We start from the raw sequence: 22,389 nt of genomic DNA on the forward strand, positions 1-22,389 counted from the left end.
GTGGGCAATCGCGGTCCTCGAGGGCCACAAGAGTGTTACAATGAATATGCATGAGATTGATTTGCATACAATGCAAGTAAGCCGTGCAAATTCATCTTGGTTTGGGGGTGCTGCTCGTGGGGGAGGGGACCGAGGAGCTGTCTCATTCCCTCCTGCCCCTCCCTTCCCTCCGAGCGGCTGGAGCTGCGGAGCAGTGACGTGGGCGGGCGCGCGGCTGCTGCCCAGGAGCTCTTTAAAGCGGCGCGCGCCGGCCGCGAGGACCCCAGACGGCAGCAGGCGAGTGCGCGAGCTCCGCGCTGGCTCCCCCGGCTGAGGACTGAAAGGCGGCCGGGCGGGATGGACGCGACCCCGGCCAGGGCGCTGCTGTGGCTCTCGCTGCTGCTGCTGACTGAAGCGGGGGCCGGGCGGCCGAGGGGCTGCCCGGCCGCCTGTCACTGCGAGGAGGACGGCAGGTTGCTGAGGGTCGACTGCTCGGCCCTGGGGCTCGCCGAGCTGCCCGCGAACCTGAGTCTTTTCACCTCCTACCTGTGAGTACCCGTGCATGGGCTTTGATGCACGAGCTGAAAGGGGGGAGGAGGCCCACCTGGGGGGCCCACCTGGCGGGGCCGCCTGGGCTAGGGAACCATCTCTAGCTGCAAGTGATGCATGAGTGGGTTTTACCATAAGCATCACGCAGGGGAGGCCCACCTGGCGGGCCCACCTGGTCTAGGGAATCATCTCCAGCTGCAGGTGATGCATGAGTGGGTTTTACCATAAGCATCACGCAGGGGAGGCCCACCTGGCGGGCCCACCTGGTCTAGGGAATCATCTCCAGCTGCAAATGATGCATGAGTGGGTTTTCTCATAAGCATCACGCAGGGGAGGCCCACCTGGCGGGCCCGCCTGGTCTAGGGAATCATCTCCAGCTGCAAGTGATGCATGAGTGGGTTTTCTCATAAGCATCATGCAGGGGAGGCCCACCTGGCGGGCCCACCTGGTCTAGGGAACCATCTCCAGCTGCAAGTGATGCATGAGTGGGTTTTACCATAAGCATCACACATGAGACGCCCACCTGGCGGGCCCACCTAGTCTAGGGAATCATCTCCAGCTGCAGGTGATGCATGAGTGGGTTTTACCATAAGCATCATGCAGGGGAGGCCCATTTGGTCTAGGGAACAATCTCCAGCTGCAAGTGATGCATGAGTGGGTTTTACCATAAGCATCATGCAGGGGAGGCCCACCTGGCGGGCCCACCTGGGCTTGGGAACTATCTGCAGCTGCAAGTGATGCATGAGTGGGTTTTACCATAAGCATCAAGCAGGGGAGGCCCACCTGGTCTAGGGAACCATCTCCAGCTGCAAATGATGCATGAGTGGGTTTTCTCATAAGCATCATGCAGGGGAGGCCCACCTGGCGCGCCCGCCTGGTATAGGGAACCATCTCCAGCTGCAAGTGATGCATGAGTGGGTTTTACCATAAGCATCACGCATGAGACGCCCACCTGGCGGGCCCACCTAGTATAGGGAACCATCTCCAGCTGCAAGTGATGCATGAGTGGGTTTTACCATAAGCATCACGCAGGGGAGGCCCACCTGGCGGGCCCACCTGGTCTAGGGAACCATCTCCAGCTGCAAATGATGCACGAATAGGTGGTGGACAGCCCGGGCTCTGGCCCCTGCAAACCGTTTCTCACTTTGGCTTCCAAAGTGAGGTTTACGATGTCTGGGGGGGGGGGGGGGCTGTAAAACCTTTATAAGTGTTGATCTTCCTAGAATTGCAAAATCGAGCCTGAATTGCTGTACGGTCTCTCGTTTGCATGGCAATTAGACATGAGGCAATAGCCGAGGCTGATTAGCCCTGCCAGGCTTTGATCTTTACCTTTGGCTCGCAGCATTGGGCTTTGCAACGGCTTATGCAATCTTTAACTGATTTAGGAGAAAACGGGAAAGGGATAGAGAGAGCATGGTTGGAAATAGCGGCAGTTTGATCTTGCAAATGCATTGCTTGTGGGATTACGCATTGATGGATTCAGGAAGTTTCCAAGTTTCTTCTTAATTTGATATAACGACCATCACAAGTGTCTTGCCGGTTTATAATATTAAAAATTTAAAATATCTTAAAAAAGTTAAAAAAAAAAAAAATGAAATAAAATGGAAATAAAAATGGGGTAGTGAAGACCAAGACAAAGGTATAGTTTGTGGGGAGCAAGTTTGTTTGGAAAGTGCAAGGGGAGGGGGGCATCCTCGAATTCGCCTGCATGCGGAGGAAATCTTTGCATCCTGGGTCCTGTCATTTCAAGCCCAGGCTCCTGAGCAGTTTTTGCCCCGACAATCTGAATGAAGACGCGTGTCTCTGTGTCTATAGGAATATGTGTTGTATCTTTTTATTTCTTGCAAAAAAATCTTCAAACAATTTCAAAAACATTAGGCAGGCTGACTACAACGATGTGGATCGGGTCCGTCGAGCATCTTTGTAGTCGACGTGGCTAACGTTTTTGAAATTGTTTGAAGATTTTTGCAAGAAATGAACGTACATAAAATGGGACCTACAAATTCAATTAAAAACGTACTAAACTACAAACTCAGTAAAAAATAATAATAATAAATTCAGCAAATAAAAAAATCCTAGGAAAAAGTACACCATAGCAGAAATTCCTTATTCATAGAAGGCGTTTACGGGAAGGGGTAAAACGCAGACCTCACGGATCTTAACCGCACGTCCTTAAAAATCTGAGGTCTGCGTCACTTTTAGTCTCGGCATAGGTCATGGCTCTGACAGACCTCGATGACAATTTAGCTTTGACGGATCCTAATGCTTTTCTCTCCCTTTGCTGAGCCTAAAAGTGTCACGGACCTCAGGGCAAAAGCTTTGCCACGTTTGGTCTCGGCATAGGGAGGGGGAAAAGCATTAGGATCCGTCAGAGCTAACTTGTCATAGAGGTCTGTCAGAGCCACGACCTGTGCCGAGACTAAAAGTGACGCGGACCTCAGATTTTTAAGGACGCGCGGTTAAGATCCGCGAGGTCTGCGTTTTACCTCTTCCCAGCTTTTACAAATGCCGTAAGTGAGTTTTCAATGGTTTTTTTTGAATGATGCAAAGTTAGGACATAGGGCTCCTTTTACAAAGGTACGGTATGGCTTTAACGCGTGGAAAAGCGCTTGCTGAATTGCCGTGTGTGCTAGACGTTAAAGCCAGCATTGAGCTGGCATTCGTTCTGGAAGCGTAGCGCGGGTTTAGCGCGCGCTAAAATCCTGCGTGCTCTAAAAACGCTACCTTAGTAAAAGGAGCCCATAATCTTAATGCGGTCCAAATTTGGGGCCAGCTAAAGAAATAAGGATGCGTGTAAGCCTTGGGCTCCTCTGGGTGCCGCGTGCCATTACGCTTGCTTTTGGGGGAGGTTGGGTCTCGTAGCCCCTTCACTGAGCAAACACGAAATCTCAAGTGGTTGGTGAAAGTGCAGGTTTCTGTCGGCTTCACTTGTGTTTGCTTTGCACTTATATAACAAGATAACTAACCAATAAATACAGGACCTTCTTGTGCATTTATTGACTAAGCTGTGGGGAGCCTTCACTCCCTTCCTGAAGTCCCAGCGTGTCATTCGGAGACTTTTTCTGCAAGCTGAACAAAATAGAGGGCACCGTCCTATAGTAGGAAAAAAAGAGTTTAAGGTCGTTCTTGTTTTTTTTTCATCCACACCTTTTTTTTTTTTTAATTATTCTTTTGCATTACGCTCGAGTTAAACCCCCAGCGGAAACATTATCCTCCAAACTTGTGTTTTTGTTTTCTATAGAAAACTCCCAGGAGTTTTGGATTCAGGCAGCTTTATCTCGTTTACCGCCTCTAACGCTGCTTCAGTTCGCCTTTCGAAAAGAATCGTTTTCCGCCTCGGTAGAGGGAATTCACCTGGATGAATTGCACCAGACCCGAAAGAGAGAGCACCTTCCTCCCCCCCACCTCCCCCCCGAGCACTAGCTTGGCAACTTCAGGAACGGGAGTCCGGTCCAGTTTTAGGGATTCTAAAAAGTTGGAATTGTCGCTGTATTCATTTGGAAAGATTTCTGGCTATACACACAAAAAAAAAAATCACGCAAATTACAGAGGACAGGGGAGGTGTGGTTAAAGTTCATGCATTTTCTCCCAAACGACACTATTGGAGGGAACGAAACGAAGAATTTTGCTTCGCTATAGGAAGCTTAATCGCTGTTTGTCCTAGTTCAAATACAGCCGTCAATAACTTGTAACGGATTATACAATCATTTACCTTGTAGTAGATTTTTTTTCGCCTGGCGGGAGAGGAAGTTTAGGGCTGGCGAAGTTAATCATCTTATTCATATACCTCAGAGGCAAAGCGAAGTGTTAATGAGTGACAGTTTATTGCCTGAAATAAAACAATATTTTCCCTTTGCCCACTGTACTGAGTACAGGCGAAAAAAAAAAGCGTCTGGTTTTCCGCTCATTGCTGTTTGCTGCAGGTTGGGGGGTCCGGAAATCAAGCAGCTCTGACCTCGGCGCATGAGAAGGTTGCCCTGCTTCACTGTTTTAATAGATCAGGGAGGGGGGGCGATCTTAGATGGGTTTCACGTGCAAAAAAAAATTACACATAAGTAGCGATTTATTTAAAGGAGAGGCGCTACTTAAACATGTAACCATCAGCCCGCACAAATTTGAATGAGGTATAGTCTAGCCTTTCGTTATTAATCCTGATACCGTTATTCATAAGAAACTGCTTCTAAGTGGAACCTATCCTGTTCTGTAAATAGACCCAACACCCAAGTGCCAAAGTGAACCCTATTATATATGCAACCCGCAACTGCTGTCTCTCAATATATATTCAGTCAAACCTTGGTTTGCGAGCATAATTCGTTCCAGAAGCATGCTTGTAATCCAAAGCACTCGTATATCAAAGCGAATTTCCCCGTCGGAAATAATGGAAACTCAAGACGATTCGTTTCACCACCTGAAAACTTTAATGCAAAATACTATACGAACTCGTCTTGCAAGACCTCGTTCGTTTCTGCAGCGTCGGAGAGAGAAGAACCATCGGCTCAGTTGTGATGATGTGATGCGTGTATACCGTATGTACTCGTATGGCAAGACTTTGTTTGTTTAGAACAGTCACTACACTCCCGCAGCGTCAGAGAGAGAAGAACCATCGGCTCAGTTGTGATGATGTGATGCGTGTATACTGTATGTACTCGTATGGCAAGACTTTGCTTATATATCAAGTTAAAATTTAATCAAATGTTTTGCTTGTCTTGCAAAACACTTGCAAACCGAGTTACTTGCAATCCAAGTTTTTACAAGTTTCAAGTTTATTGATTTTTAATATACCAGCCATCAACGGGTATCTAGCCGGTTTACAATAAAAGATAAAATACAGTAAAATTATGCTTGTAGATTGTAAAACTAAATAAAAGAGCAAAAGGGGAAGTGAACAATTAAAGACATTGACAATGACAGACATGAAAGTGGGGTTGACGAGGGAGGGAGGGAGGGGAAAGTTACATCAATTAGCGGTGAAAAGAGGGTAAAAGAAAAGAGAGAGAGAGAAAAAAAAAAGTTTTGAATATGAGAGGGAGGGGGAAGGAAGGAACAGAAGGGATTTGCAGCTTCAGTAAAGCATGTACAACCGTCAGCTAAGAATGATTTGAAGGGGAAAAGTGTTTACCTCTGTATTGCGCAAAACCACCTCAAATAGCAAACAGTCTTATAACTGGGCTCAGTGGCGTAGCGAGGGTAAGTGGTGCCCCTCCCCCGCCCTCTTCTCCCCCCCCCTACGCTCCTTCCCAATCTCTCCCTGCCATTCACACGCACCCCCCTTCCCTTCCCCCCATACCTTTTAAATTTTCCAGGCAAGAGCAATGGCACGAACGTGCCCTCCCGCGCCGTGTCGGCTAGCCCTCTGACGTCATTTCCTAGGCGTGGGGCCCAGACGCGACATCAGAGAGAGGCGACACTGACGCCGGCAGCAAGTTCATAAAATTAGAGAGGTAGAAGGGAAGGGGCGTACACGTATGGAAGGGGGGGGGGTCCGAGAGGAGGATGGGTGCCCTTGGCGAACCGTCCTTCCTCCTTTACTACGCCAGTGACTGGGCTCCTGCGGTTCTGCCACATCTGATATATATACGCAAGTGGGTAGCAAAGTCTTCGACTGACACTTCCCTTTTTCCAAAGAACTGGGTTTCACATGCCTCTGTTAGCAGAGAAAATGTTTCCAGCTATTGGGTCTAGTTTTGGAACCTTTGATGCATCCTCTGGTTAATGCTTGACTTTTTCTTTCTTGATGTATTTGTCGTTCCCAGAAACCGTTAACCAGTCATAACCATATCAATGCTAAGATGCAGAAAAAAGGCTGTAGATTTTCTTTGGTTGGTTCCAGATTACTTCCATCCTCCATATGGGGGGAGGGGGATCTTTTACTAAGGTGTATTACGTTGTTAATATGTGAATTGGGGCACTTTGATGGCATGATGATTTGCGCATGTCAATTCACACGTTAGTTCCCTATTAGAGAATGACAAAGGGACAAATCTGTCTCCGTCCCCACAGGAACTTCCCCATCCCGTCCCCGTGATTTTTGTCACTGTCCGTGCCCATTCCAGTAAGCTCTGCTTTAACCGCACAAGCCTCGGGATACTTATGATTTTAAAGTGTTTGAGGCTTGTGCAGATAAGGACGGAGTTTGCAGGAATGAGGCAGAGACAGGAAAAGAACTCGCCAGGACAGGAAAATGAGTTCCCGCGGGGGATGGGAAAAAAATTTGTCCCCGTGTCATTCTCTACTCGGCAGAACAGTATCGAAAATTGACTAAATAAATAGTGTGAAAAGTTTCAGCCTCTGATAAGCAGAACTGATATTGTGACATCATAATGCCTCATTCCACCAATAAGAGCCAACCTCATCAGTGATGTCACAATGGCTTGATTGCCCTTTACTTGGCTCACTTTTGCTATATTCTGATATCTACAGTGGCTCAGTGGTTAAAGCTACAGCCTCAGCACCCTGAGGTTGTGGGTTCAAACCCACGCTGCTCCTTGTGACCCTGGGCAAGTCACCCCAGGTATATTATATAGATTGTGAGCCCACCAAGACAACAACATAGAAAATTGACTAAATACATAGTGTGAAGAGTTTCAGCCTCTGATAAGCAGAGCTGATATTGTGACATCATAATGCCTCATTCCACCAATAAGAGCCAACCTCATCAGTGACGTCACAGTGGCTTGATTGCCCTTTACTTGGCTCACTTTTGCTACATTTTGATTTCTAGAGGGCTGCAGTGTAGAGAATGGCTCGGGGATAAATTTGTCCCCATCCCCGCAGGAACTCAATTTTCCTATCCCGTCTCCATGAGTTTTGTCCCTGCCCCATTCCTGTAAGCTCTACCTTAACCGCACAAGCCTCAAACACTTATGATTTTAAACTGTTTGAGGCTTGTGCAGACTAGGACAGAGCTTGCAGGAATGGGGCAGAGGGCAGGAAAAGAACTCTCCAGGATGGGGAAAAATTTGTCCTTGTGTCTTTCTCTACTCCATATTATGCTAGGGGGCAAGAACTAGGTGGGGCAAGGGCAGAGAAAGGGCGTGGGCTGCATAAAGCACCGAGAACACGGTACTTGAAGCATGCTCATGTTCATTTCTGCAGGTAGTGTAGCTTCACTTAGCACCTCTTCAGTAGGGGGCAGCATAAGGCCACATTTAGGGCTAGATCAGGGGTAGGGAACTCCGGTCCTCGAGAGCCGTATTCCAGTCGGGTTTTCAGGATTTCCCCAATGAATAGGCATTGAAAGCGGTGCATGCAAATAGATCTCATGCATATTCATTGGGGAAATCCTGAAAACCCGACTGGAATACGGCTCTCGAGGACCGGAGCTCCCTACCCCTGGGCTAGATTCTCAAAACTTAAGGTTGCCTTTAACACGGTTGCTAAACCAGTTCCAGCTGGGTTAGCTTGCATGTATTTTTAGCGGTAAATTATCGAAGAGGCTTACCGTGGCCTTTTCCGAGCTTCCTGGCAGTCTCTGATTCTGCCATGCAAATGGTTTACCGCTATTTAAAAGAGCACTCCGGTGGATTCTTCAACATCACTGAGTGATTCACATAAATTATAGTCTTTTTTTTGGGGGGGGGAGGGGTACATAAGCACGCTTCTTGAGCGCATGTATTATAGTTGCGTCTTATGTGTTTCTGACTGTGGTTCATGATAAAATTAAACTCATGACAAATTACAAGATTTACATGAATTAAAGCAGTTTTGAAGGGAGAAAAAGCACGTCTTATGCGCGCTTGTTGAAAGCCGACGTTGCATCGCCCCTCCCTTCCCTTCATCCAGTAGCTCTGGCACACCTAAGATTGACACACCGCATACGCCATTGCTTTTCCCGGCACATTTACGCCTCCCTCCGTATTCACGGTTTTGCTTATTCACGATTTTTTGCATGCTGACTCCTCCCCCCTAAATTACATCATGAGTAAAGTACTGTGCTGATAAAAAGTTTGGCGCTGACTAGCTTTCACCTTGAAAATCCCAACGCGCACAGAGAAAAACGCTGCTTCCCAGATTTCACAATTGCTGCTGTTATTCGTGATTTTAATATATTTAAGGATGGCTGTTACAAAAAAAACCAAAACGTGAATAACATATAAAAAGTTATTTGTGGTTTTTTTCGTATTCGCGGTCGTGTTCCGCCTCTAACCACCGTGAACACGGAGGGAGGAGTGTACTCTGCGCATGTGCCAATCATTATCACCAGCGACATTCACTTTAAATGTACCTGCCTAATATTCAAGATCCTACATGGCATTCTTCCTCCCCTAATTCCACTATCCTGGAATTCTTCGAGACCTGACACTACCAGATCCACCCACAAACTATCTTTCCCCTCATTAAAAGGCATCATGTATGCAGGTAAATTAGGGAAATCCCTTTTCTTCAAATTCACTGAGCTTTGGAACAACCTTCCTGCCCCGCTGCGGAACCCAGGCTCATTCCAATTATTCCGAAAGCATCTGAAAACCTGTCTTTTCTCCAAAACGTAAACTATCTATTGAAAATGTAAAGCTAGCTATCCTCTTCATAACCTCTAATTTCTTATTGTGTCCTTCCCTCATTTATTGAATTACCTGTAAACTGTGCCGAGCTTTATCTTTATGGAGATGATGCGGGATACAAACTTAAGTTAACTTAGTTTAGTTTAGATTCATCTCGTGTAAATTTAGCGAACCTTCACTACTCTCCGCCAACCTCATTTGCATGAGAGCATGCTGGGCACGCCTCCAACAAATCACTCATTCTTCCCCTCATTAAAAGGCATTTCCCATGCAGGAAAACTAGGGATCTCCCTCCCCTTCAGAATCACTGAGGTCTGGAACAACCTTACCTCCCCTCTTCAGAACCTGAGCTCTCTCCAACTTTTCCGCAAACATCTGAAAACCTGGTTATTCTCAAAAATGTGATACTTACTCCATCTCTGGCATACTAAGCCCTTTAATATTCTTCTTACTCTGGCCTTTAACCCTTCATTGTGGTTCCTTTCTGTCCCAACTCCTGTAAATCGTGCCGAGCTCTACCATTGTGGAGAGGATGCGGTATACAAACCTAAGGTTTAGTTTAGTTTAGTTTAGTTTAACTCGGGGGAGAGTGTGGCGCAGTGGTTGAAGCTACAGCCTCAGCACTCTGAGGTTGTGGGTTCAAACCCACGCTGCTCCTTGTGACCCTGGGCAAGTCACTTACTCCCCCCATTGCCCCAGGTACATTAGATAGATTGTGAGTCCACTGGGACAGACTGGGAGTTGAGTACCTGAATAAATTCATGTAAACCACTCTGAGCTCCCCTGGGAGAACAGTATAGAAAATTCACTAAATAGTGTGAAAAGTTTTAGTCTCTAATAAGCAGTGCTTGTATTGTGACATCATAATGCCCCTTTCCACCAATAAGAGCCAACCTCAGCAGTGATGTCACAATGGCTTGGCTCACTTTTGCTACCTTTTGATTTCTAGAGTGGAGCAGTGGTTAAAGCTACAGCCTCAGCACCCTGAGGTTGGGGGTTCAAACTCATGCTGTTCCTTCTGACCCTGGGGAAGTCACTTAAACCCACGCCCCCCCCCCCCAGTTGCCCCAAATATATTAGATAGATTGTGAGCCCACCAGGACAGACAGGGAAAAATGCTCGAGTACCTGAATATGTTCATGTAAACCGTTCCGAGCTTCCCTGGGAGAACAGTATAGAAAATGGAATAAATAAATAAATTTGGTTTACATGTACATTTGATAGGAGATCCCAGATTGTTACAAATGAATTAATCAAAGCCATATAACTGATGGCTGCATAGATGCGAACGGTTTGAATTAGATTTCTCGATTCATTTAATTTGATATGCCGCTATATTACACAGCAATCCAAGCAGTTTACAGTCATAGTAAAAAAATAAAATAAAAACAACCCACCACTTTAGAAAAGAACTCCATAACTAAATAGGAAAGCCCCCCCCTCTCCAAGTCCATCCACAGATAGGATATCCAGGTCACCCTTTTACTAACACCCCCATCCAGAAGTGAACCTGGAATAGCCTGTTGAAATAATTACGCCTTAAGCCAGGGATCTCAAAGTCCCTCCTTGAGGGCCTGCAATCCAGTCGGGTTTTCAGGATTTCCCCAATGAATATGCATTGAAAGCAGTGCATGCGCATATATCTCATGCATATTCATTGGGGAAATCCTGAAAACCCGACTGGATTCCGGCCCTCGAGGACCGGAGTTGCCCATCCCTGACATAGACACTCTAATCCAGGGCTCTCAAAGTCCCTCCTTGAGGACCGCAATCCAGTCGGGTTTTCAGGATTTCCTCAATGAATATGCATTGAAAGCAGTGCATGCACATAGATCTCATACATATTCATTGGGGAAATCCTGAAAACCCGACTGGATTCCAGCCCTTGAGGACCGGAGTTGCCCATCCCTGATGTAGACACTCTAATCCAGGGGTCTCAAAGTCCCTCCTCGAGGGCCGCAATCCAGTCGGGTTTTCAGGATTTCCCCAATGAATATGCATTGAAAGCAGCGCATGCACATAGATCTCATGCATATTCATTGGGGAAATCCTGAAAACCCGACTGGATTGCGGCCCTCAAGGAGGGACTTTGAGACCCCTGCCTTAAGCTGTTTTCGAAAGCGCCCCAACGAGCGCTCCTCACACAAATAGACCAAAAAAAAAAAAAGCTAGCATTATTTAGCACAGGTCTCATTTTATACAAGGGGATTTAAACTAGTAGCATGTGCTAACCCGGTGGCACACTTTGTTACATTTATGGCAGGATCTGGGATCTGTTCAGTGGAAATGTTGAAGAACCCAGGAATGAAAGAAGCTTTTGACTTGGTGGGATGCACGCAATGGGGGACGGGGGAGCAGGCTCAGGCTCAGGCTTCAGTCCTATTCTGCAGGAACAGCACAGGACCGTAGTCCTCCGTGCTCAGAGCTAATGGCATTCAAATTATATACTCCCAATGAGACTGAAAGTAAGGGGGAGGAACGTGCCTGGCGCATGCGCACAAGAATTTTGCGGTAAATGCACCAGGCAAAACCAGGAAGCACAAATTAGCGCTGTTCTTCTACTATCACTATTACGGTAATTATTTCTAAAGCACCGCCAGACATATTGCAGCGCTGTACAGTGTCACGAAGGAGACAGTCCCTGCTCGAATGAGCTTACAGTCTAATCAATGAAGACAAACTGGATGCCAGGGTAGGGGTTACAGTCAGGGGGGATGGTTAGACCGCCGGCTAGGGTGGTGAACAGAGGGCTGAGGGGAGTAGAGTTATGAGTTGAAGGCTGTCTGAAAAAGTGGCGACTGGTTTCAAGTTTTTATTTAAAAATTTGATACTTTCGCTTATCAAAACTACTAAGCGAGTTACAATTAAAACCAGGGGAGAGGACAGACAAACAAAAAAAGATTTTTCCATTTTTTTAAAAACAAATTAAGAAAAATAGAGACAAATGTGACACAAATGGCTAATTGGGTAGAAATACAATTTTAAATAGGAAAGAGAGACAATTAAGGGAGAAAACGGAAGGAATTGGGATACGGAAAAACGATAAAAAGAAGGGGAATTCTAAGCAACAGGAAAGAGAACCTACGCTTAAGGGAGAGTCTAAAAATTTGATAAGAAAAAGCTAAGCTTAAGGGATGATTGCTTCCTTAAATAAGTGACTTTTGAGGAGGCCCTTAAATCGATCGAGATTTTTGTCTAGTAACCCCACATTGTGGGCATCACTCGGTGCAGTTGTCAATCAACTGCTAGGCATCCTTTATAGCAGGGGTAGGCAATTCCGGTCCTCGAGAGCCAGAGCAAGGTCAGGTTTTCAGGATAGCCACAATAAATATGCATGAGATAGATTTGCATCTCAAGGAGGCAGTGCATGCAAATCCATCTCATACATATTCATGCTGGAGATCCTGAAAACCTGACCTGGCTCTGGCTCTTGAGGACCGGAATTGCCTACCCCTGGTTTAGTAAAAGGCCAGTGAGAAGCAGGTTGCATTAGTCTAGTCCAGGGGTAGGCAATTCCAGTCCTCGAGAGCCGGAGCCAGGTCAGGTTTTCAGGATATCCACAATAAATATGCATGAGATAGATTTGCATCTCAAGGAGGCAGTGCATGCAAATCCATCTCATACATATTCATGCTGGAGATCCTGAAAACCTGACCTGGCTCTGGCTCTTGAGGACCGGAATTACCTACCCCTGGTTTAGTAAAAGGCCAGTGAGAAGCAGGTTGCATTAGTCTAGTCCAGGGGTAGGCAATTCCAGTCCTCGAGAGCCGGAGCCAGGTCAGGTTTTCAGGATATCCACAATAAATATGCATGAGATAGATTTGCATCTCAAGGAGGCAGTGCATGCAAATCCATCTCATACATATTCATGCTGGAGATCCTGAAAACCTGACCTAGCTCCGGCTCTGGAGGATCGGAATTGCCTACCCCTGCTTTATAGAATCCTGCCTAGCGGTACCAAGGCGCGCTTAAGCATCGCTCGGCGTCCCAGAGGTAGGCACCGGTATATTAAGCCAGGTCTAATTTATCAGCGCCTAAGTCGACCCCTCCTATTCTCTGCCCCTAACCATGCCTACTTTTCAGATAGGCATCCTAAATGTTCTGCAACAAATTCTTAATTGTAAATTTACTTTTTTTTTTTCTTATCGGCTGAATATTGGGACGGTCAATTATCGCATTAATTAAGTCAATAAAAAAAAAAAGTTGCACCTGGATTCTGAAATTAGGCATCCTATACGGAATAAGACCCGCCGTTTCCTGCGCTAAAGGTCTCTGGACATTCTGCACAGATTAGCGCCGGCGCTATTTAAGAACATAAGCAATGCCTCCGCTGGGTCAGACCTGAGGTCCATCGTGCCCAGCAGCTGGCTCACGCGGCGACCCAACAGGTCCAGGACCTGTGCAGTAATCCTCTTATCTATACCCCTCTATCCCCTTTTCCAGCAGGAAATTGTCCAATCCTTTCTTGAACCCCAGTACCGTACTCTGCCCTATTACGTCCTCTGGAAGCGCATTCCAGGTGTCCAACCACACGTTGGGTAAAGCTAATCAGCTCCAACGCCAGCGTTATATTCTGAACATCGGAGCTTCTGTGTCTGAGGTTACTGAAGACAGGCAGGCGGCAGAAGCCTGGCTCCAGCCACCGTACTTGGACAGTCGCTTTATCGACCTTCCTTGTTAAACCCGGCTTTTCTCTGCCAGTGCCGCTCGGCTTTCAGCTGCGCAAAACGCAGTGTTTCAAACAGCAGCCAAGTTTTCCTGCTGAAATGAATATGTGAATTCGGCAGGCTGAACAAAAACAAGAAAAAAAAATCTCCACCTGCAGGTGCTCTCAATTCGCTTCACATTAACACGAAGGCTGTGGATATAAAAACACACTGGCTGGCAAGGTGTACAAAGGCCATTAGAGAACAATTTCCAAAACATCGTTTGTTTGTTTTTTAAAGTCTCCTTCATTTACTGTTAAGATGTACTGCAAGTTGATCTGGCCTTTTGAAACCTGGTAAAGTGGATGTAATTTACAGAATGAATTCACCACTGAGTATATAATATCAAGGTTATACCTAAAAAGACGATATTTCATTCTTTGGATCAAAAGGGACATTTCTGAAATCTCACTGGATCCCTATAGTTTACTATGATATTTTTTTTTTTCTAGATAATCTAAAATGTAAACGTTTAAAATCACGGTGCCATTTTGCTTTTGGAAATGCTGTGTTTTTGTACAACTTATTAAACAGTTGAAGGGGGGGCTGCTTGATCTAGTGATTCTATTACAGAAGCTGGACAAATTAAATATCTGTCTTAAAACTTCTCCCCCATAAACTGAAGGTATCTTGATACTGATTAACCCCCTCCCCCCTTTTTACAAAACTGTGAAAATGTTTTTTTAGCGCAAGCCGGCGTGCTGAAAGTTTTGCGCTGCTCCCGACTCTCATAGACACCCCCCCTTCTTTTTTTTTAGTTCAATAAGTTTTTTATTATAATTTGAATAATACATTATCCATTAATAACAGGAAAAAAAGAGAAATCTACAATCAAAGTACATAATTTCATCATACATAAATCCTTTTTAAGCCCACAAAATGGGGGGGGGGCAGGGGGCAGGATACTAATACACCAGGAAAAAGTAAAACAAAAGATAAAGGAAAGATTCTCAGCTCGCCTTCGCGAACCTTGTATCAATCCTTACTGTTATAGGGATAGATTCCTCCTCAAGATCTTAGGAATGAAACAGTACAAAAATAATAATACTATTTCTGCTCACGCGCAACTGGAAATGTTTTTTAGCGCAAGCCGGCGTGCTGAAAGCTCTGCGCTGCTCCCGACTCTCATAGGCCCCGCCCCTTCCTTTACAAAGTCACACTAGCGTTTTTAGCGCCGAACGCCGCAATAACAGCTCTGACGCTCATAGAATTCCTCTGAGCGCCCAAGCTGTTACCGCTGCGGCCGGCACTAAAAACGCTAGCGTGGCTTTGTAAAGGAGAGGGAGAGTTCCTGTGAGCGTTGGGAGCAGCGCAGAGCATTCAGCACGCCAACATGCGCTAGAAACAGGCGAGGTGAGTTTAAATATTTGCTTTTAAAACGTAAAATTCAATAAAAGAGAGATCTCTGAGCATTCTGTAAGAAGAATGTTTACACATCCCAGCATTTGATCACTGAAAATGTCTCCCTGCTAAATGGGAGGCTATAAGTGGGAAGTGTTTTTGCACATTGTGAGGTGTTCAAACTCTTTTAAGCAGTCAGGTTATTTATAACATCAATATACACTCAGAATGCATTTTGTGGGTGAGGTTATCACGTCCCTGCGGGAGCTCATTTTCCCGTCTCCGTGAGTTCTTTTCCTGTCCCTGCCCCATTCTTGCAAGCTCCGTCCTCATCCGCACAAGCCTCAAACCCTTTAAAATCCTAAGTAGCAACATTCTAGAGCTCAGATTGTGATGTCATAATACCTCATTCCACCAATGCCTAAGCTACGTCCTCATCCGCACAAGCCTCAAACCCTTTAAAATCCTAAGTAGTAACATTCTAGAGCTCAGATTCTGATGTCATAATGCCTCATTCCACCAATGCCTAAGCTCCGTCCTCATCCGCACAAGCCTCAAACACTTTAAAATCATAAGTACCAACATTCTAGAGCTCAGATTCTGATGTCATAATGTCTCATTCCACCAATGCCTAAGCTCCGTCCTCATCTGCACAAGCCTCAAACACTTTAAAATCATAAGTGCAACATTCTAGAGCTCAGATTATGATGTCATAATGCCTCATTCCACCAATGCCTAAGCTCCGTCCTCATCATAAGTGTTCGAAGCTTGTGAGGTTAGGGCAGAGTTTACAGGAATGGGGCAGGGACAAGGACAGTGACAAAACTTGCGGGGACGGGTTGGGAAAATTGAGTTCCTGTGGGGACGGGGAAAAATTTGTCCCCGTGTCATTCTCTAAAGCAGGGGTGCCCACACTTTTTGGGCTTGCAAGCTACTTTTAAAATGACCAAGTCAAAATGATCTACTAACAATAAAATTTTTAAAACACACAAAGCACACTGTACGCAGAGAAAATGTTAATTATCATTCCTATTCCGGGGTTTTTTCAAAGAGGTCAAGGCAGATGACTTTATGCAATGTCACCTCAGTAACAACCATAAAAAATAGACAAATATACCCCTCCCTTTTTACTAAACGACAATAGCAGTTTTTAGCGCAGGGAGCTGCGCTGAATGCCCAGCGCTACTCTCACTCCCTGCGCTAAAAACCGCTATTGCGGTTTTGTAAAAGGAGGCCATAGTGCAAAATATAGACAGCAGATATAAATTCTCAAAAACAGACACATGATCACTAAATTGAAAATAAAATCATTTTTCCTACCTTTGTTGTCTGGTGATTTCATGAGTCTCTGGTTGCACTTTCTTCTTCTGACTGTGCATCCAATCTTTCTTCCCTTCTTTCAGCCTGTGTGCTTCCTCTCCTCCAGACCTCATTCCCTCCCCCAACTTTTTCTTCCTCTCTCCCTGCCCTTTCTTTCTCCCTGCCTTCCTTTCTTTTTTTATCTCTTCATGCCCCCTTTCTTTCTTTGTTTCCCTTCTTTCCTTCTGTCTCCCTGCCTGCCCCCTTTCTTTCTTTCTCCTTGCCCTCCCCCAAGCCACTATCGCCGCCATCGGGGACCAGGCCCCCAAGCCGCCGCCGCCGCCGCCATCGGAGAACAGGCCCCAAAGTTACCGCCGCCCCAAGCTCTCCCTGCTTCCCTGCATTGGGCCGACCAGCATTCCTCTCCCCGACGTCAATTCTGCCGTTGGAGAGGAAGTTCCAGGCCAGCTAGGCAGCGATTGGCTGGCCCGGAACTTCCTCTCCGACGTCAGAATTGACATCGGGGAGAGGAAGGCTGATCTACCGGTCGATTGCGATCATCCTATTGGGCACCCCTGCTCTAAAACCTAGTATCTTTACAGAGTGATAAACTCGCCCACAAAATGCGTTCTGAGCAAGCAATGACATCCTTACTCAATGTGCAGCTGCTAAGAAACCGTGTTAGGAATTATCAGGAAAGGAATAGAAAACAAAGATGAAAATTTTATAATGTCCTTTTATTGCTCTATGGTATGGCCGCACCTCAAATACTGTGTGCAATTTTGGTCTCCGTATCTGAAAAAAGATATAGCGGAATTAGTAAAGATACAGAGAAGGGTAACAAAAATGCTAAAAGGGATGGACAACTTCCCTATGAGGAAGTTCCCTATGAGCTTGGAGAAGAGACATCTCAAGGGGCGGATATGATAGAGGTCTATAAAATACTGAGTGGAGTGGAAAGGGTAGATGTGAATCGCTTGTTCACTCTTTCCAAAAATACTAGGACTACGGGACATGCGATGAAGCTACTAAGTAGTAGATTTAGAATGAACTGGAGAAAATATTTCTCCAAACGTGTAATTAAACTCTGGAATGCATTGCTGGAGAATGTGGTGAAATCAGTTACCAAATCATGTTTCCAGCAATGTCTGGTCAGGATCTGCAAAAACAGTGTCAGGTCAAAAGCGCGCCGGGACAAAGGCGTACGCAGACAACTGAGCGCAACGCGGAGGTGTGCGCCGAAGAAAATGACTGTTTTAAAGGGCTCCGACGGGGGGGCGTGGGGGGGAACCCCCCCCCCACTTTACTTTATACAGATCGCGCCGCGTTGTGGGGGCGTTTTGGGGGGTTGTAACCCCCCACACATTTTACTAAAACTTCACTTTTTCCCTAAAAAACAGGGAAACAGTTAAGTTTGCAGTATAATGAGGGCGGTTACAACCCCCCAAATCCCCCACAACGCCGCCACGATCTGTATTAAGTAAAGTGGGGGGGGTCCCCAACAAAACCCCCCGTCGGAGCCCCTAAAAACTCTCTTTTTCTTCGGCGCGTGCTTCCGTCTTGCACTCAGTTGTCGGCGCGCACCTTTGTCTTCGGCGGTTTTGTCTATGAATCGCAAAAACGTACACATAGGAGGGTGGTTTGAAATGTTTGGTAAAAAAGCAAGTTAAAAAAGTCTCCATCGAGGGCTACACACTTAGTCCAGCGATTTTTTCATAATCTACTTTCCTATGATATGAAAAAAAGTGGAAACTCGCTGGCCCAAGTGTATAGCCCTCGATGGAGACTACATTTTTTTTTAAAAAAATTTATATTCTGCATATCCTACAATTCTATGTGGATTACAAATTATTCAGGTACTCAAGCTCTTTTCCCTAACTGTCCCAGCGGGCTTCCACTCTATCTAATGTACCTGGGGCAATGGGGATTAAGTGATTTGCTCAGGGTCACAAGGAGCAGTGCGGGATTTGAACCCACAACCGCACACTCACACATTGTTTGGTTAAAAAAAAAAAAGCCATTTGTCCCAAACTTTTCAAACTATCCTCGTACTTCTTCACGATTTTAGAATAACTATCCCCTGTGTGTAAAACCTCGTTTTAAAATGATGACCAGTCTAAGTACCGTGCACCTGTTATTTCGCCGGTCGGGTAAAGGATAGTAAATGAATGAACCAGATGGGAAAAGCAAACGGGCATCGTTTTTCTCCCTGATATCAACAGGGCAACTTAATGCCCTTTTTTCCTAGCTAAAAATAGACTAACTGTGGAACTCACGCCATTTAAGGCATGGGGTGGTCAATCCAGCCACTCGGGTTTTCAGGATGGCCACAATTCATATGCCTGGCGGAGCTTAGCGGCCACTGCCTCCCTTGGGTTTGATCCTGGTTTTGTGTATGTGAAGATTGGATGGGACCGTCAGGTGGGGTCGCTCCAGAGGAATACTTAGAAAACGGATTCTCGAAGGAGGGAGGGTTCGTGAGTGGGCAGACTTGATGGGCCGTCGGCCCGTTTCTGCCCTCATACTCTATGTTTCTATATCGTAAACCGCTTAGGATTTAAGCGGTGTAGACATTTTTTTAAATAAATAAATATGCATTGTGGAGATCTTGAAATCCAGACTGGTTTTTGCTCTGTCTGAGGACCGGGTTTAGACAGAGTACTTAACCCCCTCTCTTACTAACACGTAGCGGGGGGGAGGGGGGGTTAATTTTAATGTAAATCATATTTATTAAATTTCAAATACAAACAAAATAGTAAAACAATCATTTCAAATACAAGAAGAAAACCAAAATTTACAGAGCAGTTACCACCGCTGCCAGCGCTAAAACCCCCGCTACGCGTTAGAAAAAGAGGGGGTTAAGTGTAAGGTGATCAATTTTACATTGGAGAAAAATAGCTTTTTCAGATCTGTCCCCTAATACCGAAAAGCTTCATATCTCAACCAATTCTGCAGCATTAAACTCAAGACCTTTTAATCACAATAATCCCTCAGATGCTGATTTGGAAGTGGCTGAAGAGAGACTTCCAGCATCATTTCCCAGGCTGTATTAATTCATATTTTTTTCTTGACCATTAAACAATGTTCCCTCTAAGCTGAGCGCATGAGCAATCACTCACTATTTTCAATGGCGTCGCTCATAATTTTTCTCGTGTCGCTCACTAAAATACGCAGTGGGCGCGACTGGAATCGAGCACGGGCGGAGGTGAGAGGAAGCGGCGGCTCAGGCCAAGCGCCGGCGTGGCACCGCGAAAGGGGACGGAAGCGGCGCGACTCCGGCGCTTGTTCTCCTCGGGCGACGCTGTGCCTGCGCGTCCTCCTCGGAGCCTTGTTTTTTTCCATCCGCCGCTCCGCACCGCCGCCTGAAATGTTTTTTGAAGCTTCGGTCTGCCCTGCTCGCCTTGGTGTATTTTAAGTTGAAAGATGCAGCGGCGGCTCCTCTCAAGATCCCCCGACTGCATCGGACTTCCGACGCAGGTGGGGATCGTGAGAGGAGCCGCTGCCACGTCTTTCAGCTTAAAAATACACTAAGGCAAGGAGCAGGGCAGACCGAAGAACAGGCTGGGGACTCGCGCATGCGCACTCCTGCGGCCACGGACCTACACCTCACAGAACACGCAGATAGGAGTGCGCATGCGCGCCTGCTCATAAATTTGTGGAGTATGTAATTTGTCGCTCATGCATATTTTTTTTTTGCACACACCTCATCAATCCTTAGAGGGAACAATGTTTAGGAACTTAATTGGTTTAGCCATCTAGAAGCCTCTCTGATGGCTATTATTCAGTTCCTCAACATTAAATCAACAACTCGGCTCCTTTGGGCAGTTCTTTGGCGAGATTAATCGGTTTTGGCATGATGTGTTTGTCCTGTAGTGGAACCTCTTGCTGGGAAATCTATGAAGCTTGACTAATGCCCAGCAGTGCAAACTTCACAAAATTATTTTCAGCTTTTAACCCGGACTGAAGCTCCAAGGTAATGAATCAGCTTGTTGCTTTTGACTGTCTGACACCCTAATGCTGATCTATTATCTTCCCTAACTGGATAATATGTAGGAAATAGAAGGTGGGCAAAAAGGAATTAAAAGTACCCATCCCCCCCTCGCACTAACTGTATCCCCAATGCAATGGACTGAGATCTTGGAGAACTGAGTTCAGTTCCCGCCACAGCTCCTTGTGTCCTTGGGCAAGTCACCTACCCTCTGTGGCCCAGGTATAAAACAGGGACAGAAGAAGTACCTGCAAAGAATGTGTATAGTGCTGCCTGTGTCTAGTAGCACTATCGAAATGATTTATATAGGGGCCACTGAAAAGTTGTGGAGCCATGAAATTTAGAAATTATTCCACGCTTTTCATCTCATTTCATATCATTGAAACAAAAAGCGTCAAGAAAAGTGTGGAATAACTTGTAGGTTTCAGGGCTCCGCATCATTCTCTTCTTGGTTGGGCTGAGAACTTTTCAGCAGCCCCTTGTATTGTGATGTCATAATGCCTCCTTCCACCAATGCCTAAGAGCCAACCTCATCGGTGATGTCACAATGGCTTGCTTTCCCTATACTTGTGCCCAGTTACTATATGCATTTGCCTCATTGAAATGAAAAGTGTAGAATAACTTGTAAGTTTCCTGGCTCCACATCATTCTCTTCTTGGGTGGGCTGAGAACTTTTCAGCAGCCCCTCAAAGTAGTAATAATAGGAAAAGTGCTGATATGATTCAATCAATGATCTGATACAATGTAAGAAAAAGAAACCCCATAGAATTTTGTTTCTGTAAATTGGCACTAAACAAAATAACCCTCCCCCCTTTTACAAAACTGTAGCACAGTTTTTAGCACCAGCAGTGGCGGTAACAGCTCCAACGCTCATAGCCCCCCCCCCCCCCTTTAAAAAGCAGCACTAGTATTTTTAGTGCCGGCTGCCGCGGTAACAGCTCCGACACTCATAGAATTCCTATGAGCTTCCGAGCTGTTACCGCCAGGGCCAGCGCTAAAAATGTTATCACACCTTTGTAAAGGGGGAAAGAATTCCTTTGAGCATCAGAGCTGTTACCGCCGTGGCAAGTGCTGAAAATCATGCTATGGTTTTGTCAAAATGGGGGTAAGATCACACTCTTTTCAGCTACAGTAGCAAAATAACGTCCAGAATTTAGGCAGTTCTTGGGCTGAGAACTTTTTTTCAGCATCCCTTAGTAATAACCACGAGTGCTGCCTTATTCATGATTTGAATCGATTCACTTTGGGTAAATCGATTCGAATCGATTCATTTAAAAAAAAAAATTGTCCTGGCCGATTCGGTGGGGGAGGGTCAGTGCTGCAGTGCTTACGGCTGAGGGTACGCTTCACCGTTAATTTTCCGATACCCGCTGAGGTAAGGAACCACCCCCCCCCTTTTATCACTCAACTCCACCGCAGGTTACCGAGTACTTAGGGTGGCCCGAAGGTCCTGGTAAGGAAAATACCCACTGCGAGAAAATGGCGGTTCGGGCTTTGTGCATGGTGTCTGTTCACAGGCGCGGGGGCAGGGAGGAATGATCTCCGACACACTCCCCTTCGTGGTACTGTACGCTGACTGCTTGGAGCGCGCGAGCAAGCATGTCTGCTTCACGGCGGTGATGGCCGAGGGCCGCAAGATCGACTTTCGGTGCACGTAGGAGTAGGGCTGGAATGCCGAGATCATGCTGCAGCTGGTGCAGTACAAGAACAGCCAGGCGATCCTGGCTGTGAAGTGGACCCGCCAGATGCAGCATTTTATAATATAACTTAAAGCTGGGTAAAATAAGTGATTTTGAATACTATTTTTGAAAAACTGACACGTGTAAGCCAAGATTCTCCTAACCAGAGGGATAGTTTTTAAGGTATATCCCAATATTTCAGTAGATTGCAATATTTTATTATTTTTAATTCTAGCTGGACTGAGGGGGAGGAGGGGAAGAAAAAACGGGTCTAAAAACAAAGGGAGAGAGATGGTGGATAATGGGATGGAAGGAGGGAACAGAAAGGGAGAGAAGTTAGACACAAG

At 46.0% G+C, this 22,389-nt stretch overlaps 1 protein-coding gene across 9 annotated transcripts in view; it reads left to right on the top strand.

Moving 5' to 3' along the window:
• The first annotated feature begins 220 nt into the window (after nucleotides 1-220).
• Nucleotides 221-22,389, top strand: part of LGR5 (leucine rich repeat containing G protein-coupled receptor 5) — a 147,524-nt gene continuing 125,355 nt past the window's right edge. For 3 of the 9 annotated variants that reach the window (XM_033952901.1, XM_033952902.1, XM_033952903.1), the window contains exon 1: nucleotides 224-527. In XM_033952901.1, the coding sequence (XP_033808792.1) occupies nucleotides 337-527 (191 nt within the window). In that variant the 5' untranslated portion in view covers nucleotides 224-336. Of the gene's footprint in view, nucleotides 528-22,389 lie in introns of all 9 variants that reach the window. The other 6 variants (XM_033952898.1, XM_033952905.1, XM_033952907.1 and 3 more) reach the window with 5 other exon arrangements.

This window comes from Geotrypetes seraphini, chromosome 7 (genome assembly GCF_902459505.1).
Source record: "Geotrypetes seraphini chromosome 7, aGeoSer1.1, whole genome shotgun sequence".
In the NCBI taxonomy this organism is placed as follows: domain Eukaryota; kingdom Metazoa; phylum Chordata; class Amphibia; order Gymnophiona; family Dermophiidae; genus Geotrypetes; species Geotrypetes seraphini.